At 42.1% G+C, this 20,120-nt stretch overlaps 1 protein-coding gene across 5 annotated transcripts in view; it reads right to left on the reverse strand.

Annotated features, from left to right (window-relative positions):
• Nucleotides 1-483: 483 nt before the first annotated feature.
• Nucleotides 484-20,120, reverse strand: part of MYOCD (myocardin) — a 102,621-nt gene continuing 82,984 nt past the window's right edge. For 4 of the 5 annotated variants that reach the window (XM_032280241.1, XM_032280238.1, XM_032280240.1 and 1 more), the window contains 5 exons: nt 13,035-13,964; nt 10,048-10,191; nt 8,263-8,391; nt 4,902-4,959; nt 484-2,862 (listed from right to left, as the gene is read on the reverse strand). In XM_032280241.1, coding sequence (XP_032136132.1) covers nt 2,291-2,862; nt 4,902-4,959; nt 8,263-8,391; nt 10,048-10,191; nt 13,035-13,964 — 1,833 coding nt within the window. In that variant the 3' untranslated portion in view covers nt 484-2,290. The other variant, XM_032280242.1, reaches the window with a different exon arrangement.

Below are 20,120 nucleotides of genomic sequence, written 5' to 3' on the forward strand. Positions count from 1 at the left end.
CCATGTGGATCTGTTAAAGCACAATGCAGATGAAGGAATGTAAAATGATTTTCATGTTCCTTTCATACTTCTTTATAAGAGACTGTGATACCATTTCCAGCTACTAATGGTGAAGCCGTTCTGTCTTTTCATGTCCATATTCATCGCCAAGATGAGCTTGTTCACGATAAGCAAGTAGCTGTGAATCATCGGTTTGGAGTCCTTAGTCATACACAGAGAGGCAACGTGTAGTCTGGTTGATTAATCAGGAATTCGTAGTGAGAAAGGCCAGGTATCATTCACAGCAGATTAAGGGCTAAAGGCTTTTGGTGTAGAACTCTGTAACACTGCTTTTGAAGATACATGCACACACCGATATAATATACACATATGTATATATCTATTATACACATGTGTGTGTCTGTGTGTGTATGTGTATTTCCCTCCCATCACACCCCCAGAATAAGATCTGGCAGCTTTCAGAGTAGCAATCACCAAAAACACTCAGTGTTCACACATTTTTACAAGTTAACAATGGAATGACTTCTAAATCTTTGGTTTATCAAAAAGAGAGCTTCTAAAATCACAACATTTTTGATTATTTTTTCTATAAGTGCACAGTGAACATTTTTTTTTTTACAAAATATAAAAACAGTGCCTTAGTGATTTAAATAAAAAAGCAAAACAACAGCAATAGCTCCTTTCTACAGCATGCAACAATATAAAATGGTGAATTGGAGCCACAGTGAGCCTTACAGAGACTGTCCTGAAATTTTAGTTTTTTCCAACTCCCAGCCAAAGCCACGAGAGGTAATGAGGAATGCACATTGGACCGCTGTCTTTTTCCTTCCATCGTGTTCAATGTGCAATTCTGTTTTCTTTCAAAAACCCAGATCTGAAATTCTGTCCTGTAAATATCATCCGTATTTATCTTTACAATATTATGATTTCCAATTTCCCCAGGGCAACACAAACCAATAATTTCTTGAAAATTAAGTGAGACTAGAAAGAACTTTGTGACGGATGGACCAAGTCACCAGTTTCTTCCTAAAGAAATTTTTGTAACTTCCTTTTGCAGCAAACTGTGTGTTTGGAGAATGAGTTCTTCAGGAGAACCTGGATTGTTAATTTTTTCAAAAATGGCTTTCTTCGGATTATGGCAGCTTGTGAGAACTGAGATTTCCTTCCCTCCCAATGTTGGGGCAGAAAAAGAAAGATGTCAAATGAGGAACAGGAAAGGACCGGTACCTCGAAGGAAAAGTGGAATGGGAGAAAGATAAACTGATAAGAAGAAAGCAAAAGGAGAGGTGGACTTGCATAAGTAATAGTCCTGTTATAGGAACCCAGGGTATTTATCCCAGGGTATGTGAAATGATGTTATTCTCTAGGACTGTCTGAATTTTCTCTGGTACAGCTTTTTTCCTGTCCCTAGAGATATATTTCTGCCCATTTGGTCATCTCCAGTCTTTGGAACTAAAGGGGGCTGTGTTGGGGAGCTTGTGGCATCTCCTTCAGGGGAATAAGGTCCGCATTCTTCAGGGTTCTCACCTAGGACACATACTTATCAGCACAGGGATGGTGGGAATGATTGGGCCACTGGTTAAAATAGAAGAAAGTTCTGGATGGAGTTCTGTGGACTCAGTTCAGGTTAACTGTTATCAGTGACCACACAGAGTCCTGGGTATATGTTCAGAACCACTCCAGTGCGGCAGTTTTGTGGCAGAGGGACATTGAGTGGATTCAGCTTCTCTGGAAGTAGATTGGTTTTGTCTCTCTGTCTCAAGAACTTTTGAACTGAAGCTGAGTATGCCTTCTCTTTTGAAAGATAGGTAATGGAGACCCTGGGCAGCAGCTTCTGTCGCAGGTACGCCTTCCATAACCTTTGAGGGTCTGGCTTCCCTGTACTCCCAAAAGACTTTATTTTCCTTCCACGTTAGATCTAGTGAATTCATGAGAAAAGCTTAAAGTGTTAGCTTATGCCCCAACAAAGCCTGAGAAAAATTATGGACTAGAAAATATACTGGTCTTTGAAAAGGCAGTGAAATATATTTTTTGGCATTCTTAACCTGAGAAAGCACATTTTTGAATGCATTGTTGAAATCATTCACAGCTACTGAATGTTGGTAACTATTACAGAATACATAATTTTAAAAATGACTTCTATTTGTTCTTGTTGATTGCCACAGAAGTCTCCATTGCTTCTTTTTAATTCCCTTCTTCTTTTATTTTTGGATCGTAATGTATGTATGGTTGTGTGCTTTCCCCCGTGGAATTCCTATTGGTCTTCCATAGCACTGGTGCATCGGGCATCCTACCACTGCTGCAAGTGAAGGTCCATGGAAGAATTCAGATTGAGATCAGTGACATCCAGGAAATCGATATTAAAGATGCTGGGGCTGCTGGTGGCGAGGGAGCCAAAGCCAGGTGTGGAACTTGGCGGAGTGAGGTCCAGCCACTCCATGGTTTCCCAAGGAGATTCAGTGAAGCTTAACTGCAGCCCATTGCTGTCCACAGAAGAGGGTGAAAACTGTGTCTGCATCGGGGAGAGGGGTCCTGGCAAGATCTCATGCGCATTGAAGAGATCTTCTGCAGCCTTCCCGGGGAATCCATCCATTATCCCGTCAAAATGAGGCTCTTCGCTCCCAATTTTTAGAAGGGTAACATCACTCACCTTTCCTAGGGGGCTCTGGGAATTTAACAAGACTTCAAGATGCTCATCACTGTCGGTGGCATAGGGATCATAGGGGATCTGGCTGCCTGAAGAGGTTTGTTCAAAGGAAGCTGAGGGCTTGGGAAGGATAGCACTTGGGCTTCGGGAAGATCTGGGTATCTTTGGGACTTTTTGAAGACATGAATGATCCTCTCTAGCATCTGCTGGCATTTCTGTGGGTAAAACAGGATGTGACTTGTTAAAATCACTTCAAATCGAGCATGCCATGCAATGTGAGTAAGTTACACTTAGATACAGAAGACGCCACACTTCCCTGATCCCCCTCACCACCCAGTCTCATCTCTAAGCTGCTCTGTCATCCTCCAATTCATCTTCCCTCCAGTCTTTCCCCAAACCCTTTCCTCCTGGGAATTCCACTCTGTGACTATTAACCTCTTCTTTGAAGGTTCCTGTACTTACTCCTTCTTTAACCCCTGGTAGTCCCTTGAGAACACTGAGTCCATCCTGACATCCTCAGCAAGGGCCTGAAGATGAGGGATCAGGTGCTATGCAGTTGCCACTTTCTGATTTGCTACTCCCCCTCCGTCTGACGACAACTCAGCAGTTTTGGGGTTTGAGGGTGACACCAACACCTCACCTCTAGCCTCCTGGTCATTCCTCCTCATCCACTGAAAACTCTACTTCCTAGTCCACTGCCTTTTCCCCACTTCAACCCTTCTCATTCTGTAACCTGAGCATCCTCGGAAATCACAGTGTTCACACTGGCCTCTCAGCTCTTGACTTCCTCCTCAACTCCAGCAATTCCCCCATTCCCACCCCATAAGACACACCTTGGATCGTGTCATCTCCAAATACTGCATCCCGCGGAAAGCTGACTTTCAAGCTGTATTTTCTACTCTCTCTTTTCAAGCAATATCCTCTCCCATCCCTCCAGGCCACTTACCAAGCACCCCATAACAATAATTTCCTAACCATTCACAGTCATGCCAATCCATAGATTGCTACATTATCACTGTCCACCAGCCCCTCTGGTCTTCACCTCTTTCCTTGTCCAGACTATATTTTTGGCAGAACCCCACACCTGGATGAACCTGATCATTCGCCTTCTCTAAGCATGCTCTGGATCACCAGAACGTTGCAAGAGAAAAATTGAACTAAGCTGACTGGGTTTCGCTTTAGATTCCTGATGTCAGACCTACAATTGGCATTTAAGACTACAAAACCACCCTGCTGTGTTTCTCCAGAAAACTCAATTCATCCAGGATGAAGTCATAACTGCTCTTCTTCCCCTGAATCTTCCACACTCCCCTTCCGCATCCTCATGTGTTGCTGACCTTGCCACATATTTCATTAGAAATGCATGAGGGCATCCGATATGAGCTCTCTCATCTTTCCGTCACAGAACTCATATACATACATATGTCTGTGCCCATCTCTTTCTTCTTCCCTCCTGTTACAGTGGAGGAAGCTCCATTCACTTGCTTCTTGTCTGTCTCCCTTACCAGACCGTAAACTCCATAAAAATCAGGACTTTGTCTGATGTATCCCAGAGACCAACGTGATACCTGGCTACCTCTTCTCCAAGTCCTTTGCTACCTCCTTCTCTGAAACTTTAAATTTTTTTGCTTAAGGATTCTGCCCTGAGTTCTTTTCTTTTTATCTACACATCCTCCTTGGGTCATCTTATTCATGTGTGTGGTTTCAAATCCTAGGCACACACTCCGTAATTTTTTTTAAGTAAATAAATGAAAAAAATTAAAAGGCAACAAAAAGAACGTGTTGATTATGTTTTATTGCTAGCATGAATAACATTTAAGCATGAATGAACCATCCAGTGGAAGGTTACTGATTGAATTGCATTTTGAGTAGGTAGCACAAAACTTTCATTATCTGCTTTTTCCTTTTCTTATAATTGAGAAGGCAGGGACATTGGGATTAGAACATAGAAAAAAAATAGTGCTGCAAGAGAAAATATTTAAGGAAACAAGGGTTAGGCTGAAACATGAAGACTATTAAAATGATTGCTGAAAAATGCTCCCAGGACAAAGGCAGTGAAGAATCATCCACCATGCCTTCTTTTATCAGCTCTAATAATGCTCAGGAATCTCCAAAAAAAAAAAAAAAAGACTCTCCCTGAGGACTACCTAGTACATCCAACTCAGTGTACTTCTGATCTTGCTACCAAGAGTTCATTCCTTAGAATCCACACAAGCTCAGAATGTCCTAATGGACAGGCCACAGGCAGTCTTACCTCCGCTTTCAATAAGGACATCCAGGAGTTCATCCATCTGCTGACTCCGAGTCATTTGCTATTGCAGATTAACCAAAGGAGGACAGACAGGTTAGAAGGTGGTTATCTCTGCAGGTTGTTGAACTAGGTTTGGTTAAGTTTTTTTTTTTTTTTTTTTTCTAATTGGGGTAAAATCACATAACTTTAAATTTACTATCAACCGTTTTTAGGTGTACAGTTAAGCGGCATGAAGTCCATTCACATTGTTGTGTGACCATCCCTACCATCTATCTTCAGAATTCTTTTCATCCTGCAAGACTAAAACTGTGTGTGCATTAAACCCTAACTTCCCACGCCCCATCCTTTAGCCCCGGAAGCCACGATTTTCCTTCCTGTCTCTACGAATTTGTCTATTCTATCTAGGTCCCTCATATAAGTGAACCAGACAGTATTTGTTCTTTTGTGACTAGCTTATTTCACTAAGCATAATGTCCTCAAGGTTGATCTGTGTTGTGCTACGTGTCAGAATTTCTTTTTTTTAAAGACTGAATAAAATTCCATTGTATAGATATAACACATGCTGTTTATCCGTTCATCTGTTAATGGGCATCTAGGCTGTTTGCACCTTCGGGGTACAGTGAATAACACTGCTATGAACATGGGTCTATTGCCTAAAGGTTTTTTTAACCCTGTTTGATTAAGCTTCAGTATTAATTTTAGGCATATAAACTACTGAATTAAACAATCTACTACAACAGGAGAAGGGAGAAAGAAGGCAGAATGCTTCCCAGCACAGAGTACTTTAGAGATAGTTCAGTTGCTTGAGAGGTTTTGTTAGATACAGTGAACTCCAAGTTTCTCTTCAAAGAATCAGTATGTCAGTATGCTCAGCTCTCTTATTCTTTAATTCTCCATTTCAAAGTTTAACTTCCTTGTAGTTTCAGTAAAAACCTTTCCACCAGTTCTACTCAGTAGTTCACATCTGTTCCCCTGTTCCATCCTGACTCATCCGGGTCACCTGCTCCAGTCACCTGCTCTGACCCCTGGTTACCTGCTCTGACCTGCCTGTAGCTGTCCTTCCCGCCAAATGACCCACTCCGCCACTCCAGTTCATACCCCTGCTCTCTTTAAAATAGCCAGTTGGAATTAGCTTAGACTGTGCAGTCTAACCCTAGCCAATAGGGTAATGACATAGCAGTAGGGGCAACCTCCGTCAGGAATAAGAACCGCTTCACTTCCCTTGTCCAGCTGTGCCTTCGCCATTGTTCCATCTGTGAGCCGCACCCTTCTATAGAAGTAAATTGCCTTGCTGAGGAAATTTATATTCCAGTGCAGCACCAAATATTTACACATAACAGTTTTCATCCCAGGAGCAGGACATCATAATATATAGAAAATACCTTTTTGGCTATCTGTGATGGCTCACACCTGTAATCCCAGCACTTTGGTAGGCTGAGGCAAGTGGATCACGAGGTCAGGAGTTCGAGCCCAGCCTGGCTGACATAGTGAAACCCTGTCTCTACTAAAAATACAAAAATTAGCCGGGTATGGTGGTGTGTGCCAGTAAACCTAGCTACCAGGGGTGCTGAGACAGGAGAATCGCTTGAACCCAGGAGGCGGGGGTTGCAGTGAGCCGAGACCACGCCATTGCACTCCAGTCTGGGCAACAGAGTGAGACTCTGTCTCAAAAAAAAAAAAAAGAAAAAAGAAAGGAAAACAAAATACCTTTTTAGGCTATTACTTTGAAGTGACCTAAATCTACCTCTCACTTGGTTGCTGCAACGTGGCCCAAGAACTTGGCCCGTATTGTTGGTTCCTCATTGCAATAGCTTGAGGAACCTGTAGACACTTGTAGGATATGCCTTGTCCTCTCTGGCTTATCTCAGTAGAGTCTTATTTCTGGATGTCCACTTTGCCTGGCCGTTTTCTTTTCTTTTGAAACTGTGAAGGATCAGCTGATGTTTACAGAAACCAGGGGAGTGGAATGGGGAGAACAAAGGCATCTATCCATCTCACTCCTCTGACAACCCAGACTCAATAAACACAGGCATCAAAAATCAATGTGGATGGTTCTGATAAAAAAATGAGTCATTTATCACTTCAGAAGGTACCAGATGCCTGAGGGACTGGCAGGTAATGGAATGAACTGAATACAGAATAAGAAAAAGAGGCTGAGAGCAGAGCATAGCTGTGGCTCAAAGTAGCAGCAGGATCTTGCTTTAGGCAATTGTCGACTCGCAGCACTGTGGCTCCTGGGTTGCCAGATCCTCTAATTTTTCAGAAATGAGAAAGCCCACGTTGCATACCATCTCTTGTTATTTAAAACGTTCTTTAAGCCAAATAGAACTTAACTTCTGGCTGACTTTGATCTGTGGGGTACCCGTATGCAGCAACTGATGTAGATGTTCTGTTTTGGGTTGAGGACATATAAAAGCTATCGAATACCTTATCCAAATTCAGACTGTTTGAAATACAGGATCGTTTACTGTTTTTTCTTTTTCTTTTTCTTTCTTTTTTTTTGAGACGGAGTTTTTCTCTTGTCACCCAGGTTGGAGTACAGTGGCACAATCTTGGCTCACTGTAACCTCTGCCTCCCAGGTTTAAGCAATTCTCCTGCCTCAGTCTCCCAAGTAGTTGGGATTACAGGCATTCACTGCCACATCCACCTAATTTTTGTATTTTTAGTAGAGACGGGGTCTCACCATGTTGGCCAGGCTGGTCTCAAACTCCTGACCTCAGGTGATCCAGCTGCCTCAGCCTTCCAAAGTGCTGGGGTTACAGCTGTGAGCCACCACACCTGGCCTTGTTTTTTCTTTTTCTTACTTTTTAATTTTGAGACTTCCGAATGAAAGTAGAAGATACAATGAACCTCCTTGCATTTATTACCCAGCTTCAATCAACACCCAATCAATCTTTTGCCAGGGTCATTGAATTTTAAAGCCGTGTGTGTTTAAAATTTAAATTTAGTATTTAAAATACTACCTCAGGAAGTATTACCCTGACAATCACTCTCATATACTTGAGAACCTTTTATGTGCCTGAACAATGTAGTATGTGCTAGGTTATCTAGAATCCTTACCAAGTAAATATTATCCCTATTTTGTGTAAGAGAGGTGAAGCATTCACCTTATTGACAGTGTGGCGGCTGGCAGATAGCAGGGCTGGTACCAAAGCCAGGCAGGTGACCCTCTTCTCTCCTTGCCTCACACAGCTATACATGCAACACTGTTTTCCAATTATTGTCAAGGTAATATGCTTATTTTGGTGGCAAGACACACAACCCACTCAGTATCAGAATTTACAAACTGCATTTAATCATCTAAAACAATGTCTGTTCATTGAGTCAGTCTATTCTTCCATAAAGAACAAATCACATGGTTACCTGCTTTACGGCATCCTCATAGGATGGAGGCTGTGTTACCTCTGAAATTGCTGAACTTGACTTAGAAAAAGTTGGGGATGGAATTGAAAACTTTGGCCCCACCTTATCAGAAGAGTGTAAACCAGCCATCTGCATGGGTAAAATACAGAGAAAGGCATTGAATTCATGGATCTGAAATGATATTGCTACTGTTCTAGAAAACAACAGGTGAAATTTTGGAAAAATTAATCTAAGAGAACAAAAAGGGTCCCGGGCTTAGAAAATAACTCCCATAACAATAGCGAATTCCACCGTGGGTTTATTGCTGGTAGCATCTCAGAATGGGAACCTTGCAGAATTATTTTTCCCCTTAAAATGCACCCTTTTCTTTTAGGGAAAAATAAGTAAGAGTCAAATTCAACGCAAAATAAATGAGGTCAGGCAAGGTGGCTCATGCCTGTAATCCTAGCACTTTGGGAGGCCAAGGTGGGCAGATCACTGGAGGTCAGGACTTCGAGACCGGCCTGTCCAACATGGTGAAACCCCATCTCTATTAAAATACAAAAATTAACCAGGTGTGGTGGTGTGCGCTTGTAATCCCAGCTACTCTGGAGGCTGAGGTGGGAGAATCACTTGCACCTGGGAGGTGGAGGTTGCAGTGAGCCAAGATCACGACACTGCACTTCAGCCTGGGTGACAGCGAGACTGTGTTGCAAAAAAAAAAAAAAAAAAAAAGAAAGAAAAAAAAATCATCAACCTAGGAATTTCCAGAGTAATCTATCCCTCAGGTCATTTATTCCAAACTGGGTATTTTGCAGCCAGTCGGAGCCATTGCTGAGTTGTTGAGGTTTCTTTATGAGCCGGCTTTGTTTATTGTGAGTGTGTGCCTGGCCCACTTCAGGGTCTCTGCCCCTTCCCTGACTTGTCATATGTGGCACTTTTATGTCATGCTTATCTTGTTTGTCTTCTTTCTGCCACCTCTTCTTTCCTCCTTGAAACTCTCCATAGCCTGGATCATTTATACACTGACTTCTTCCACCCGCTGACTGGGTGACGTCTCTTCCTTTCCCAGAAAGATATCGCAGTGTGGCCATTGTTTTCTACACCTCTCCAGTCCTGTCCATGCATCTCTGTACCTCTCTCCTCCTCCGCCATTGTTTTCCCACACACTCTGATTCCAATCTTAAACTTCACAGAAACTGGTTTATTGTTCACATTGTTTTGCAAACATATTATGGCCATTTTAGTCATCATGATTTCTGGGATGACTCAGGAAGTGAATCCCTGGGATACCTCCTAATTCATATTTGTACATCCTTTTGCATGCATTTTGGGTGGATTTGTTTCTCTCTAAAATGAAATTTCCTCCTGCCTTTAAAGGGAACTTCATGGCTGGGCACAGTGGCTCATGCCTGTTATCCCAGCACTTTGGGAGGCCGAGCTGAGTGGATCATGAGGTCAAGAGTTCAAGACCAGCCTGGCCAAGATGGTAAAACCCTACCTTTACTAAAAATAAAAAAAAAGTAGCAGGGCGTGGTGGTGGGTGTCTAACCCTAGCTAATCAGGCAGTTGAGTCAGATAATTGCTTGAACTCAGGAGATGGAGGTTGCAGTGAGCCAAGATCGTGCCACTGTACTCTAGCCTGAGTGACACAGTAAGAATCTGTCTAAAAAAAAAAAAAAAAAAAAAAAAAAAAGAGAGAGAGAGAAAGGGAACTGCATTATTGTTCGCTTTGGAGGACAGGGATTGTAGAAGAGGGAAGAGGCAAAGTGAATCCCAGGTTGAATCCTTTTTCAAGGTGCTTACCTTTTGCTGTACACATGGGCTTTCGGGACAAGTGCTGCCCCCAGCACCATGACTGCTGTCTGCTTGGGCTCCAGAGAAGGGTGGGTGGAGGCTGGAAGAATGGGGAGAAAAGCCTGGAGGATGGCCATCGTGTGCTCCTGAGTTCTGTAAAGGAAGAAGTGACAAATTACATGGCCAGCACCAGCTTGCTTGAGTGTGACCTTGGCTGACAATTCTGGTTCCTGCCCTGTGTCCCCTGGTGTCATCTTTATAAACTTACCTAAATTCCATTACCAGATGAACTTGCCTAAAATCTGGCTTTTAAGACATCACCTACCACTCAAAAACTTCCAGTGGCTTCAGGTATCCCCAGCATGGGATTTCCACTTTCAACCTGGATGGGTGTTCAAGACTCTACAGTTTGGTGCTGTTTACTTCTGCAAGCTTAAGTTCTACGATTCCCACTACGATTCCCATTCCCTCCATCAGCATGCCCTGTACATTCCATCTCCCTGCCTTGTCCCTTTCCTGGCCCTCTACTTTTAAACATGATACTTCCTGCCAAGTCCAACCCCTTCACAAAACCTTCCTGGACCTGTCTAGCCCTTTATAATCAATCCATCCCTCCCTCTTATCAGTATTTAATGTTTTAAGCATAGATCAGGTACATTAACCTATTTTGTTCTTTATCTTTTTTTTTTTTTTTTTTTTTTTGAGACAGAGTCTTGCTGTGTCACCCAGGCTGGAGTGCAAAGGTGTGATCTTGGCTCACTGCAACCTCCGCCTCTGGGGTTCAAGCTATTCTCCTGCCTCAGCCTCCAGAGTAACTGAGATTACAGGTGCACATCACCATGCTTGGTGAATTTTTGTATTTTTAGTAGAGACAGGGTTTCACTATGTTGGCCAGGCTGGCCTTGAACTCCTGATCTGTGATCTGCCTGCCTTGGCCTCCCAAAGTGCTGGGATTACAGGTGTGAGCCACCGCACCCAGCCTGTTCTTTATCATTTTATCATGATATTGTAATGTCTTCAAAGAGTCTTTGTGAGCCATAAACCACTGTACAATGTTAGCAGCAATATCATCAGTACTGAAAGTTTTGGTCCAGAAGTTTGTCTCAAGAGCTATTTTTACCTTTGTTTCCCTGAATACTTTACATGCAATAAACATTTGTTAATTATGACAATAATTTATTTAAGTCCTAATTTCTCCCAGAGTGCCCCTCAGGGGCAGGCATCATTCATTGGAATGTGGTGTTCCTATAGGTGTGTAAAAATTAATTCTCATTACCTTTTGCCATACTTCACACTCTTGGGGTGGAGATATTCCACAAGAATAGGATGTGTACTTACAATTAACGAATTTCGGGTTCATGTGATCCTGGGTAACTGATTTAAGCTCTCTGAGCCTCATTTTCCTCAATGGCAAATAAAGAATAATACACTGGAGCTCACAGGTTCCTTGTGACAGTAACTGAGGCTACTCATAGACATGCCTCTTAATGCTTGGCCCTTAGAAGGTATTCATATTCAATTAATGTGAGTTTTCTTCCTATTCCCTTTCTAATAATGTTGATTGCAGAAGCTTTTGATAACGTAACCTTTCTCAACTCGAAAGATAGTTTCTCAACTTGAGAAAGGTTATGTTACATGGAATTTCCTAGCGATTACTTAGCTCACGAGCATAAGCAAAGTCTTTGTCAATCACCTTTGCCTAGTCTTTGAATCAGTGAGTCTTCTAAGCCATCTCCTATGACTGTTCCCATTCTGCTCCAGCCACTGGTCCTTGAACAGTCTCTATAAGTTCCAACCACAGGGTCTTTGCATGTGCTATTTCTCCTTTGTCTTCAATGCCTTCACCTCAAATATCCACAATTTTTCTTTTTTTACTGCTTTCAAGGTTTTGCTAAAATTCCCTGGCCCTTCTATTTAGAGTTGCAAACTTCCAAACTACACACACACACACACACACACACACACACACACACACACACCCCTTTGTTTTTTCTCCATAAGATGTATCACCAAATATAGTATGTAATTTACTTTGAAATTGTTTAATTTACTTTTAAACTGTCTCTGTTCCCACAAGAATAGACATTTTTCTTTGGCTAGTTCAGCACTAATTCCCAGAGATGAGAACAGGACCTGGCACACAGTAGGTACTCACTAAATGTTTTTGCTATGCAGACTATTGCATGAAAGTAAGGTCTGATGACTTTCCCTTTAAACCTTTGAGGCATTGGTTTGACCTATGATAAAGTTTGACCCCAGAGCATCCTGAGAGCAGTGGTCAGAAAGCTGCAGCCCACAAGCCAAGTCTTGCTCACTGCCTATTTTTTAAATAAAGTTTTATTGGAACATAGCCATGTGCATTTGTTTACACAATGTCTATGGCTGTGTTTGTGATAACAAAGGCAAAATTGAGTAGGTATGACACAGACAGTGTAACCTGCAAAGCAAAAACATATTTATCATCTGGTCCTTTACAGAGCAAGTTTGCCAGCCCCTGACTTAGAGGATAAGTGAGTTTGGTCTACCATGAAGACTCGAGGATTGTAGTCTCTGGGAGATATTGCTAGGCTTTTGGTAAAACCTTCACATTGAAAGTTCTGACATTAGGCTGGGTGCGGTGGCTCACACCTGTAATCCCAGCACTTTGAGAGGCTGAGGAGGGTGGATCACGAGGTCAGGAGATCGAGACCATTCTGGCCAACATGGTGAAACCCTGTCTGTACTAAAAAACTAGCTGGGCATGATGGCATGTGCCTGTAGTCCCAGCTACTTGGGAGGCTGAGGCAGGGGAATCACTTGAACCCAGGAGTTGGAAATTGCAGTGAGCCGAGATGGTGCCACTGCACTGCAGCCTGGACGACAGAGCAAGACTCCTTCTCAAATAATAATAATAAAATAAAAAATAAAGTTTCTGACATTAGCTCTTTAGCAGTTGAAAATTTGTATCCCACTTCCAGAAAGAGGCATGCACCAGGCATGGTGCAAGGTGTTCTTACCTGTGCAGTGCACACCTGGCTGCTGATGGGCGAGGATACCCTGTGCCCTTCTCCCTGGGTCCCAGAAGATGAGGGCAGAAAGTGAGGGTTGTTGGGTGATGGGGGCAAACTGATGTGCTGTGGGCTTTTCACAGCCCCAAGCGGCGAATGCTGAGGGGAGCACTGCGGGCTGAGAAATGTGGAAGACAGTACATTGGTTTGACCTGAGGACTCCACACAATGAGCATTTCCAAGGGGCTGGAGTTGAACAGCTTCACAAGCCGGCGGGTGACACTCTGAGCTGCTGCTTTGTCTTTTCACAGGTACTTGGGATGCAAAAGGACAGCTGGAGATGGTCTCTTCCTGCTTGATGGAGGCAGCCAAGAAAGGCAGCGGCTTCTTCTCTGCACAATTATTCCTTTTCTGCTTCTGAAGCTGCATCCTCAGCTCCTCCACCTGCCTCTGCTCTTGCTGGAGTTTCCAGGTGAGCTCATTGATTACTTTCTGCTTCTCCACCAGCATCTTGTCCTTCTCAGAGTCCAGCCCATCCAGCTCGGAAGGAACAGAGCCCCCGTTCAGGCTGCTCATGAGACTTTCCTCCGTGCACACATGGACTGGGGACGGGTGCAGGCCAAAGGAGGGGGAGGCATCATTGAAGGTGTCTGGCAGGGACCCAGCGACCGACAGGTCAGAGGAGGCTGGGGAGATCGGGGGACTGGAGCTGGTGCTGCCAAAGTGGTAGAAGCCGTTGGATAAGGCACCAGTGGAGGAAGACTGGTAATTGGGCAGCGTGTTGGGTGTGACAGGAAAAGTGACAGTCGTGATATCCCCAAAGTTCGGCACGGGGTTGCCAGAGCAGTCCTGGAAGGGTCGAAGCCGGTCCATGAGGGCCGTTTTGGTGCCTGACACAGGCAGGCCTCGAATTCGAAGCTGTTGTCTTAATTCAGAGACCTAAAGAAATCAGAATGTGGTGAGTGTGCTGTTTAACGACAGTATTTTTAAAAGTGTATTTATTATAAAATTAGCTTCGGCCAGGGGTGGTGTCTCACGCCTGTAACCCCAGCACTTTGGGAGGCTGAGGAGGGCGGGTCACAGGTCAGAAGTTCATGACCAGCCTGACCAACATGGCGAAACCCTGTCTCTACTAAACACACAAAAATTAGCTGGGCGTGGTTGTGGGCACCTGTCATTCCAGCTACTTGTGAGGCTGAGGCAGGAGAATCGCTTGAACCAGGAGGCGGAGACTGCAGTGAGCCGATCCTGCCATTGCCCTCCAGCCTGGGAGACACAGAGAGATGCCATCTCAAAAAAAAAAAAAAAAAAAAAAAAAAACAAAAAAAAAAAAACTCAAACCAAAACAAACCCCACTAGTTTCAAAACATCACAAATGGAATTTTACAATATCCCCCTCTTTCATACTTCTTTACAATTTCCTCTCCTACCCTTGATATAAATCAGTTTTGCACAATTTTAACAATTATTTTTAACTTTATCCTGTATGATATTTGCATGGCCTTAGAGTCATGGAAATGTAGTTTGAAGGAATGGTAGAAGTCAGCTAATCTACTGCCTGTCATCCCTCATGGTGACCTGTGTCCCCATTTTATAGATGAGAAGACATATCTGCCTGGGTTTAGACACAAGCCCCCCAAAGTAGTCTTTTTTTTTTTTTTTTTGAGATGGAGTCTTGCTCTTCACCAGGCTGTAGTACAGTGGCGTGATCTCGGCTCACTGCAATCTCTGCCTCACAGGTTCAAGCAATTAATCCCCCTGCCTCAGCATCCCGAGCAGCTGGGACTACAGGAGCCCACCACCACGCCCAGCTAATTTTTTGTATTTTAGTAGAGACAGGATTTCACCATATTGGCCAGGATGGTCTCAATCTCCTGACCTCGTGATCTGCTTACGGTACAGCAAAGTCTGAAGATTTTCAGGCTTCCTTGGTGAGGGCTCTTCCTACCACATTCTCTTCCTCAGACCTGAGCATGCCTGGACCACTGGAGGGTGTGTCAATGCAGACACAGGGCCCCACTGTGGGGTTTCTGATTCAGTTGATTAGCATTTTTAACAAGTCCCCAGGGGGTGCCATATGAATATTTATGAAGAACCAGGGCTCCATATGAATATTTATGTCCTAATTTTAATGACCATCTGGGTAATTGTCATATACTGAGAGAATATGTGGTGATAAAATTATCAGTTCAAATCCTGGCCCTGCCTGTTACTAACTCAGTGATCAATCACTCCGTGCCTCAGTATCCCTTCTGGGAAATAGGGGCAATAATACCTACTTTATGCCTTTTTGTGAGGGCTAAAATGGCTTAAAATGTATAAAGCACTTGGAATAGTGCCTGGCAAATAGTTGTATAATATAAAGGTTTACTCATATTATTATGTTGATTCACATGTAATTATCTTATCCCTGTATTTTTTTATAATGTTCATAAACTGGAAACTAAATATCTACAAATACAAGAACTGGTTAGGTAAATGATAGTGTATGCAAATGATGGGATTCTACAGATCCATTAAAGCTGATGCTATAAATATCTGCTGACACTGGATGATTAATTGCTTGTGGTATAGTAATAAGTGAACAAAGTTTGAATTGATTCTATTTTTCTAAAAACCATTTAAACCATGTGTGCATATATACATGTATATTTAAACCTATGTTTGCATATGAAAATATCTAGATAAAAATATGCTAAAAGGTTAAAAATCGTTCTCCTCATCTGTATGTTCTAAATATTTTACATAAATATGTTACTTTTGTAATGAAAACAATATATTAAATACTTAAATTTCAATAATCTCATAAAACAGGATATAGGGAAATATTCTGATACTCTGTAAAAAAGATTGTTTAAGAAAAGTATTGAAAACAAAATTTAAAACTTCTGTAAGTCAAGAAACTACAAAGAAAATGCAAATACACATAGCTATCTTTGGAAAAACTAATTGCAGCACAAATAATAAAGTATTAAAAAGCTCAATGTATCAAGTGTGTTAATCAATTAAAAGGAAGATTGATACCCAGTATAAATATGGGCAAGGGATATATTACCCAGCTTTTCAGAAACAAAAACAAAATTTTAAATATGGACAGTAATGTATGTATATCATCATTAGCAATCCAAGCAATGCAAATCAAATGAATACATATATGTATAAATGAATACAAATATATTTGTATTTATTAAATTGACAAATGAATAAGAAGACTTTGTGTTAGGGAGCATCAAAAATCAAACAAAATTAATTTTTTTTGAGGCAGAGTCTTGCTCTGTTGTCCAGACTGGAGTGCAGTGACACCATCTTGGCTCACTGCAACCTCCGCCTCCCGGGTTCAAGCAATTCTCCCGCTTCAGCCTCCCGAGTAGCTAGGATTACAGGCGTGCACCACCACGCTGGGCTAATTTTTGTATTTTTAGTAGAAATGGGGTTTCACCATGTTGGCCAGGCTGGTCTGGAACTCGTAACCTTAGGTGAACCACCCGCCTTGACCTCTCAAAGTGTTGGATTACAGGTGTGAGCCACTGCGCCCAGCCCAAAATTAAAACGTTTTTGAAAAGCTCTTTATTACCTTGCTATTCAAAGTATGGTTCTTAGACCAGCAGCATCAGCATCACCTGGAATCTAGTTGGAAAGGCAGAATCTCAGGCCCCTCCCCAGACGTGAATCAGAATCTGCAGGCTAACAAGAGCCCAGGTGATTCAGCTCACACGTTAATGTTTGAGAAGTGTTGCTTTCACATGCTGCTTCTGGGAACAGACTGGCATAAATGTTCAGGACACAAATTTTAGAATATGTATCAAAAATTTAAACAATATTAATATATTTAATTCGGGAATTTCATTTTTACATAGTCCGAGGAAATAATCAGAGAAACTAATAATTGTATGCACAAAGGTCACTGAAATCATATATATATATATATTTTGTTTGTTTGTTTGTTTGTTTTTTTTGAGACAGAGTTTTGCTCTGTCGCCCAGGCTGGGGTGCAGTGGTGTGATCTTGGCTCACTGCAACCTCCACCACCCAGGTTCAAGCAATTCCCCTGCCTCAGCCTTGCTAGTAGCTGGGATTACAGGTGTATACCACCATGCTCCACTAATTTCTTGCATTTTTAGTAGAGATGGGGTTTCACCATGTTGGCCATGATGGTTTTGAACTCCTGACCTCAAGTGATCTACCCACCTCAGCCTCCCAAAGTGCTAGGATTACAGGTGTGAGCCACCACACCCGGCCTGCAATCATACTTTGAATAGCAAAACTCTGGCAGCTAGTTAAATATACGGCAGTGGAATGTTAACTAGGTGGTGAAGAAATAAAAATGCATTGAGTATTAACAGTTACGAAAAATGTTCAGGATGTGTTAAGAAATGAAGGATTGGCAGGGCGCGGTGGCTCAAGCCTGTAATCCCAGCACTTTGGGAGGCCGAGGTGGGTGGATCACAAGGTCAAGAGATCGAGACCATCCTGGTCAACATGGTGAAACCCCGTCTCTACTAAGAATACAAAAAATTAGCTGGGCATGGTGGCGCATGCCTGTAATCCCAGCTACTCAGGAGGCTGAGGCAGGAGAATTGCCTGAACCCAGGAGACGGAGGTTGCGGTGAGCCGAGATTGCGCCATTGCACTCCAGCCTGGGTAACAAGAGCGAAACTCCGTCTCAAAAAAAAAAAAAAAAAAAAAAAAAGAAATGAAGGATTACAGTAATTTATGTAAACGTAATTTTTCAAAACAATTATTTAAAAACAAAATGTTTATATGCATTTTAAATCTACAAGGAAATATAATCTGCTTTCTGTGAATCTTAATTATCTTTCAAAATGCTGTTTACTTTTCTACACATTATCATATATCAACAGTCAATATATGTTACTTTATAATCAGCTAAAAGTTATCAGAAAGGATTGAAACTTACATTAGCAATTCTTTAGTTATTTACCCTACAGTCTTGCTGGAATTGTTTTATCATTTTCTTTTAGATTTGCTGGTTCGAAAAAGTACAAAATGGCAACTCATTACCGTTTTAATTTTGAATTACTTAAAATTGATGAGTTCTACATTTATTTTTAGACTGTCTCAGCACTGAATAATTTAACTACATTATTAAATAATGCAGCTCATATTCTAAAATAAAATGAATATGGTTGAGTTTAATTTATCTTAAATTTCAGAATATTACACTTTATGGGCTTGTTCAGGACAGAGGTTTGTATACACTTCTTTCCTACATTCACTGGTGTTTTAATCATTGATAACTTTTTAAACTATTTATTATGGAAAAATTCAAACATACAGAAAAGTAGATAGAAAAGTCTAATGAAACCTATAAACTCAACAGCAAACTTCACCATTATCACGCATGCCCAATCTTGTTTCTTTTGTACTCCAACCCACTTCTCCTACCTTTCCTGAAGTATTTTGGATCAAATCATGTAATTTCATCCAAATAATTTGGTCACCATCACTAAAAGATAAGTACTCTTAAAAAACCATAGATACAATAACATTATCATATCGTAAAATGTAAATCATTATTGCTTACTATCAATCAGTTATCCTTCCAGTTTTTAACATTTCAGTCCACCCCCTGCCCTTCTCTCTTTGGTATGCTCTCTCTCTCACTCTCCAGCTTCTGTTTTTTTTTCTGAAACAGAGTCTTGCTCTATTGCCCAGGCTGGAGTACAGTAGCGTGATCTCGGCTCACTGCAACCGCCGCCTCTCAGGTTCAAGTGATTCTCCTGCCTCAGCCTCCCAAGTAGCTGGGACTGCAGGTGCACACCACCATGCCTGGCTAATTTTTGTATTTTTTTTTTTTTTTTTTTTAGTAGAGACGGTGTTTTACCATGTTGGCCAGGATGGTCTCGATCTCTTGACCTCGTAATCTGCCTGCCTCAGCCTCCTAAAGTGCTGAGATTACAAGCGTGAGCCACCACACCTGGCCAGTTTTTTTTTTTTTTAAACAGGATGCAAAAATTATCCATTAACTTAATGGATAATTATGTGATATAATTGAAATAAATAATGTGATATAACCATTAACTTTTAAAAAAGAAATTGAAGTCTTTTCTCTCAGTGTTCTTTTCCTTTTATGTGGCAAAACGTGAAAATTGCTTGCAAATGTCACCTTTATAATATTACCTTCTGATTACTATTTGGGGGGTCACCTTCATCCATCCATTCTTCTTTCTTCCTTTCCCCAATTGTGGCTGCATCATATGTTTCCTTCATTCCTCTTCTCTCCCTCCTTCTCACTCTTTCCATTTCGTTCTTTGTCAATGCCAATCACCCTTCTAGTTCCTTTTTTTTTTTTTTTTTTTTGAGACGGAGTTTCACTCTTGTTACCCAGGCTGGAGTGCAATGGCGCGATCTCAGCTCACTGCAACCTCCACCTCCTGGGTTCAGGCAATTCTCCTGCCTCAGCCTCCTGAGTAGCTGGGATTACAGGCACGCGCCACCATGCCCAGCTGATTTTTTTGTATTTTTAGTAGAGACGACGTTTCACCATGTTGACCAGTTTGCCTTCTAGTTTCAATGCTCCACACATTGCACACTATTCTGAGATTTCTGTTCCTACCTCTGACAACACAGCCTGGCTAATTCTTACTGATGGAAACTGACAGCTTTTCTCATGGTTACCCTGCTGGTACCTGTGACTTGACTTTCCCAAACTGAATAAACTTGCCACCATCCCTCCACATCAACTCCTCATTCTATTCTCTCTCTTTCTGTCATGGAGGTCACTCTCCCAGGACTCAGGTGACGCCCCTCCCCATACACACAGTGAGTGGTCAAGTACAGCTAAGTTCTCTCCTGCCCATCCCTCTCTTTCTTTCTTTTCTTTTCTTTTCTTTTTTTTTTTTTTTTGAGACAGAGTCTTGCTCTGTCACTAGGCTGGAGTGCCACGATGGTCTCGATTTCTTGACCTCATGATCTGCCGACCTCGACCTCCCAAAGTGCTGGGACTACAGGGGTGAGCAGGATAAACTCGGTCGCCTCCTTCAGTGTTTCCCATCGTCTCCCTCCCCTTCCCCCTCACACTCCAGATATCAGTTGCAGTGGTGCTGTTAACAATATACTGTTGTATTTGTTCTA

This window comes from Sapajus apella, unplaced genomic scaffold, assembly GCF_009761245.1.
Source record: "Sapajus apella isolate SASKATOON/1434 unplaced genomic scaffold, GSC_monkey_1.0 scaffold12, whole genome shotgun sequence".
Classification (NCBI taxonomy): Eukaryota; Metazoa; Chordata; class Mammalia; order Primates; family Cebidae; genus Sapajus; species Sapajus apella.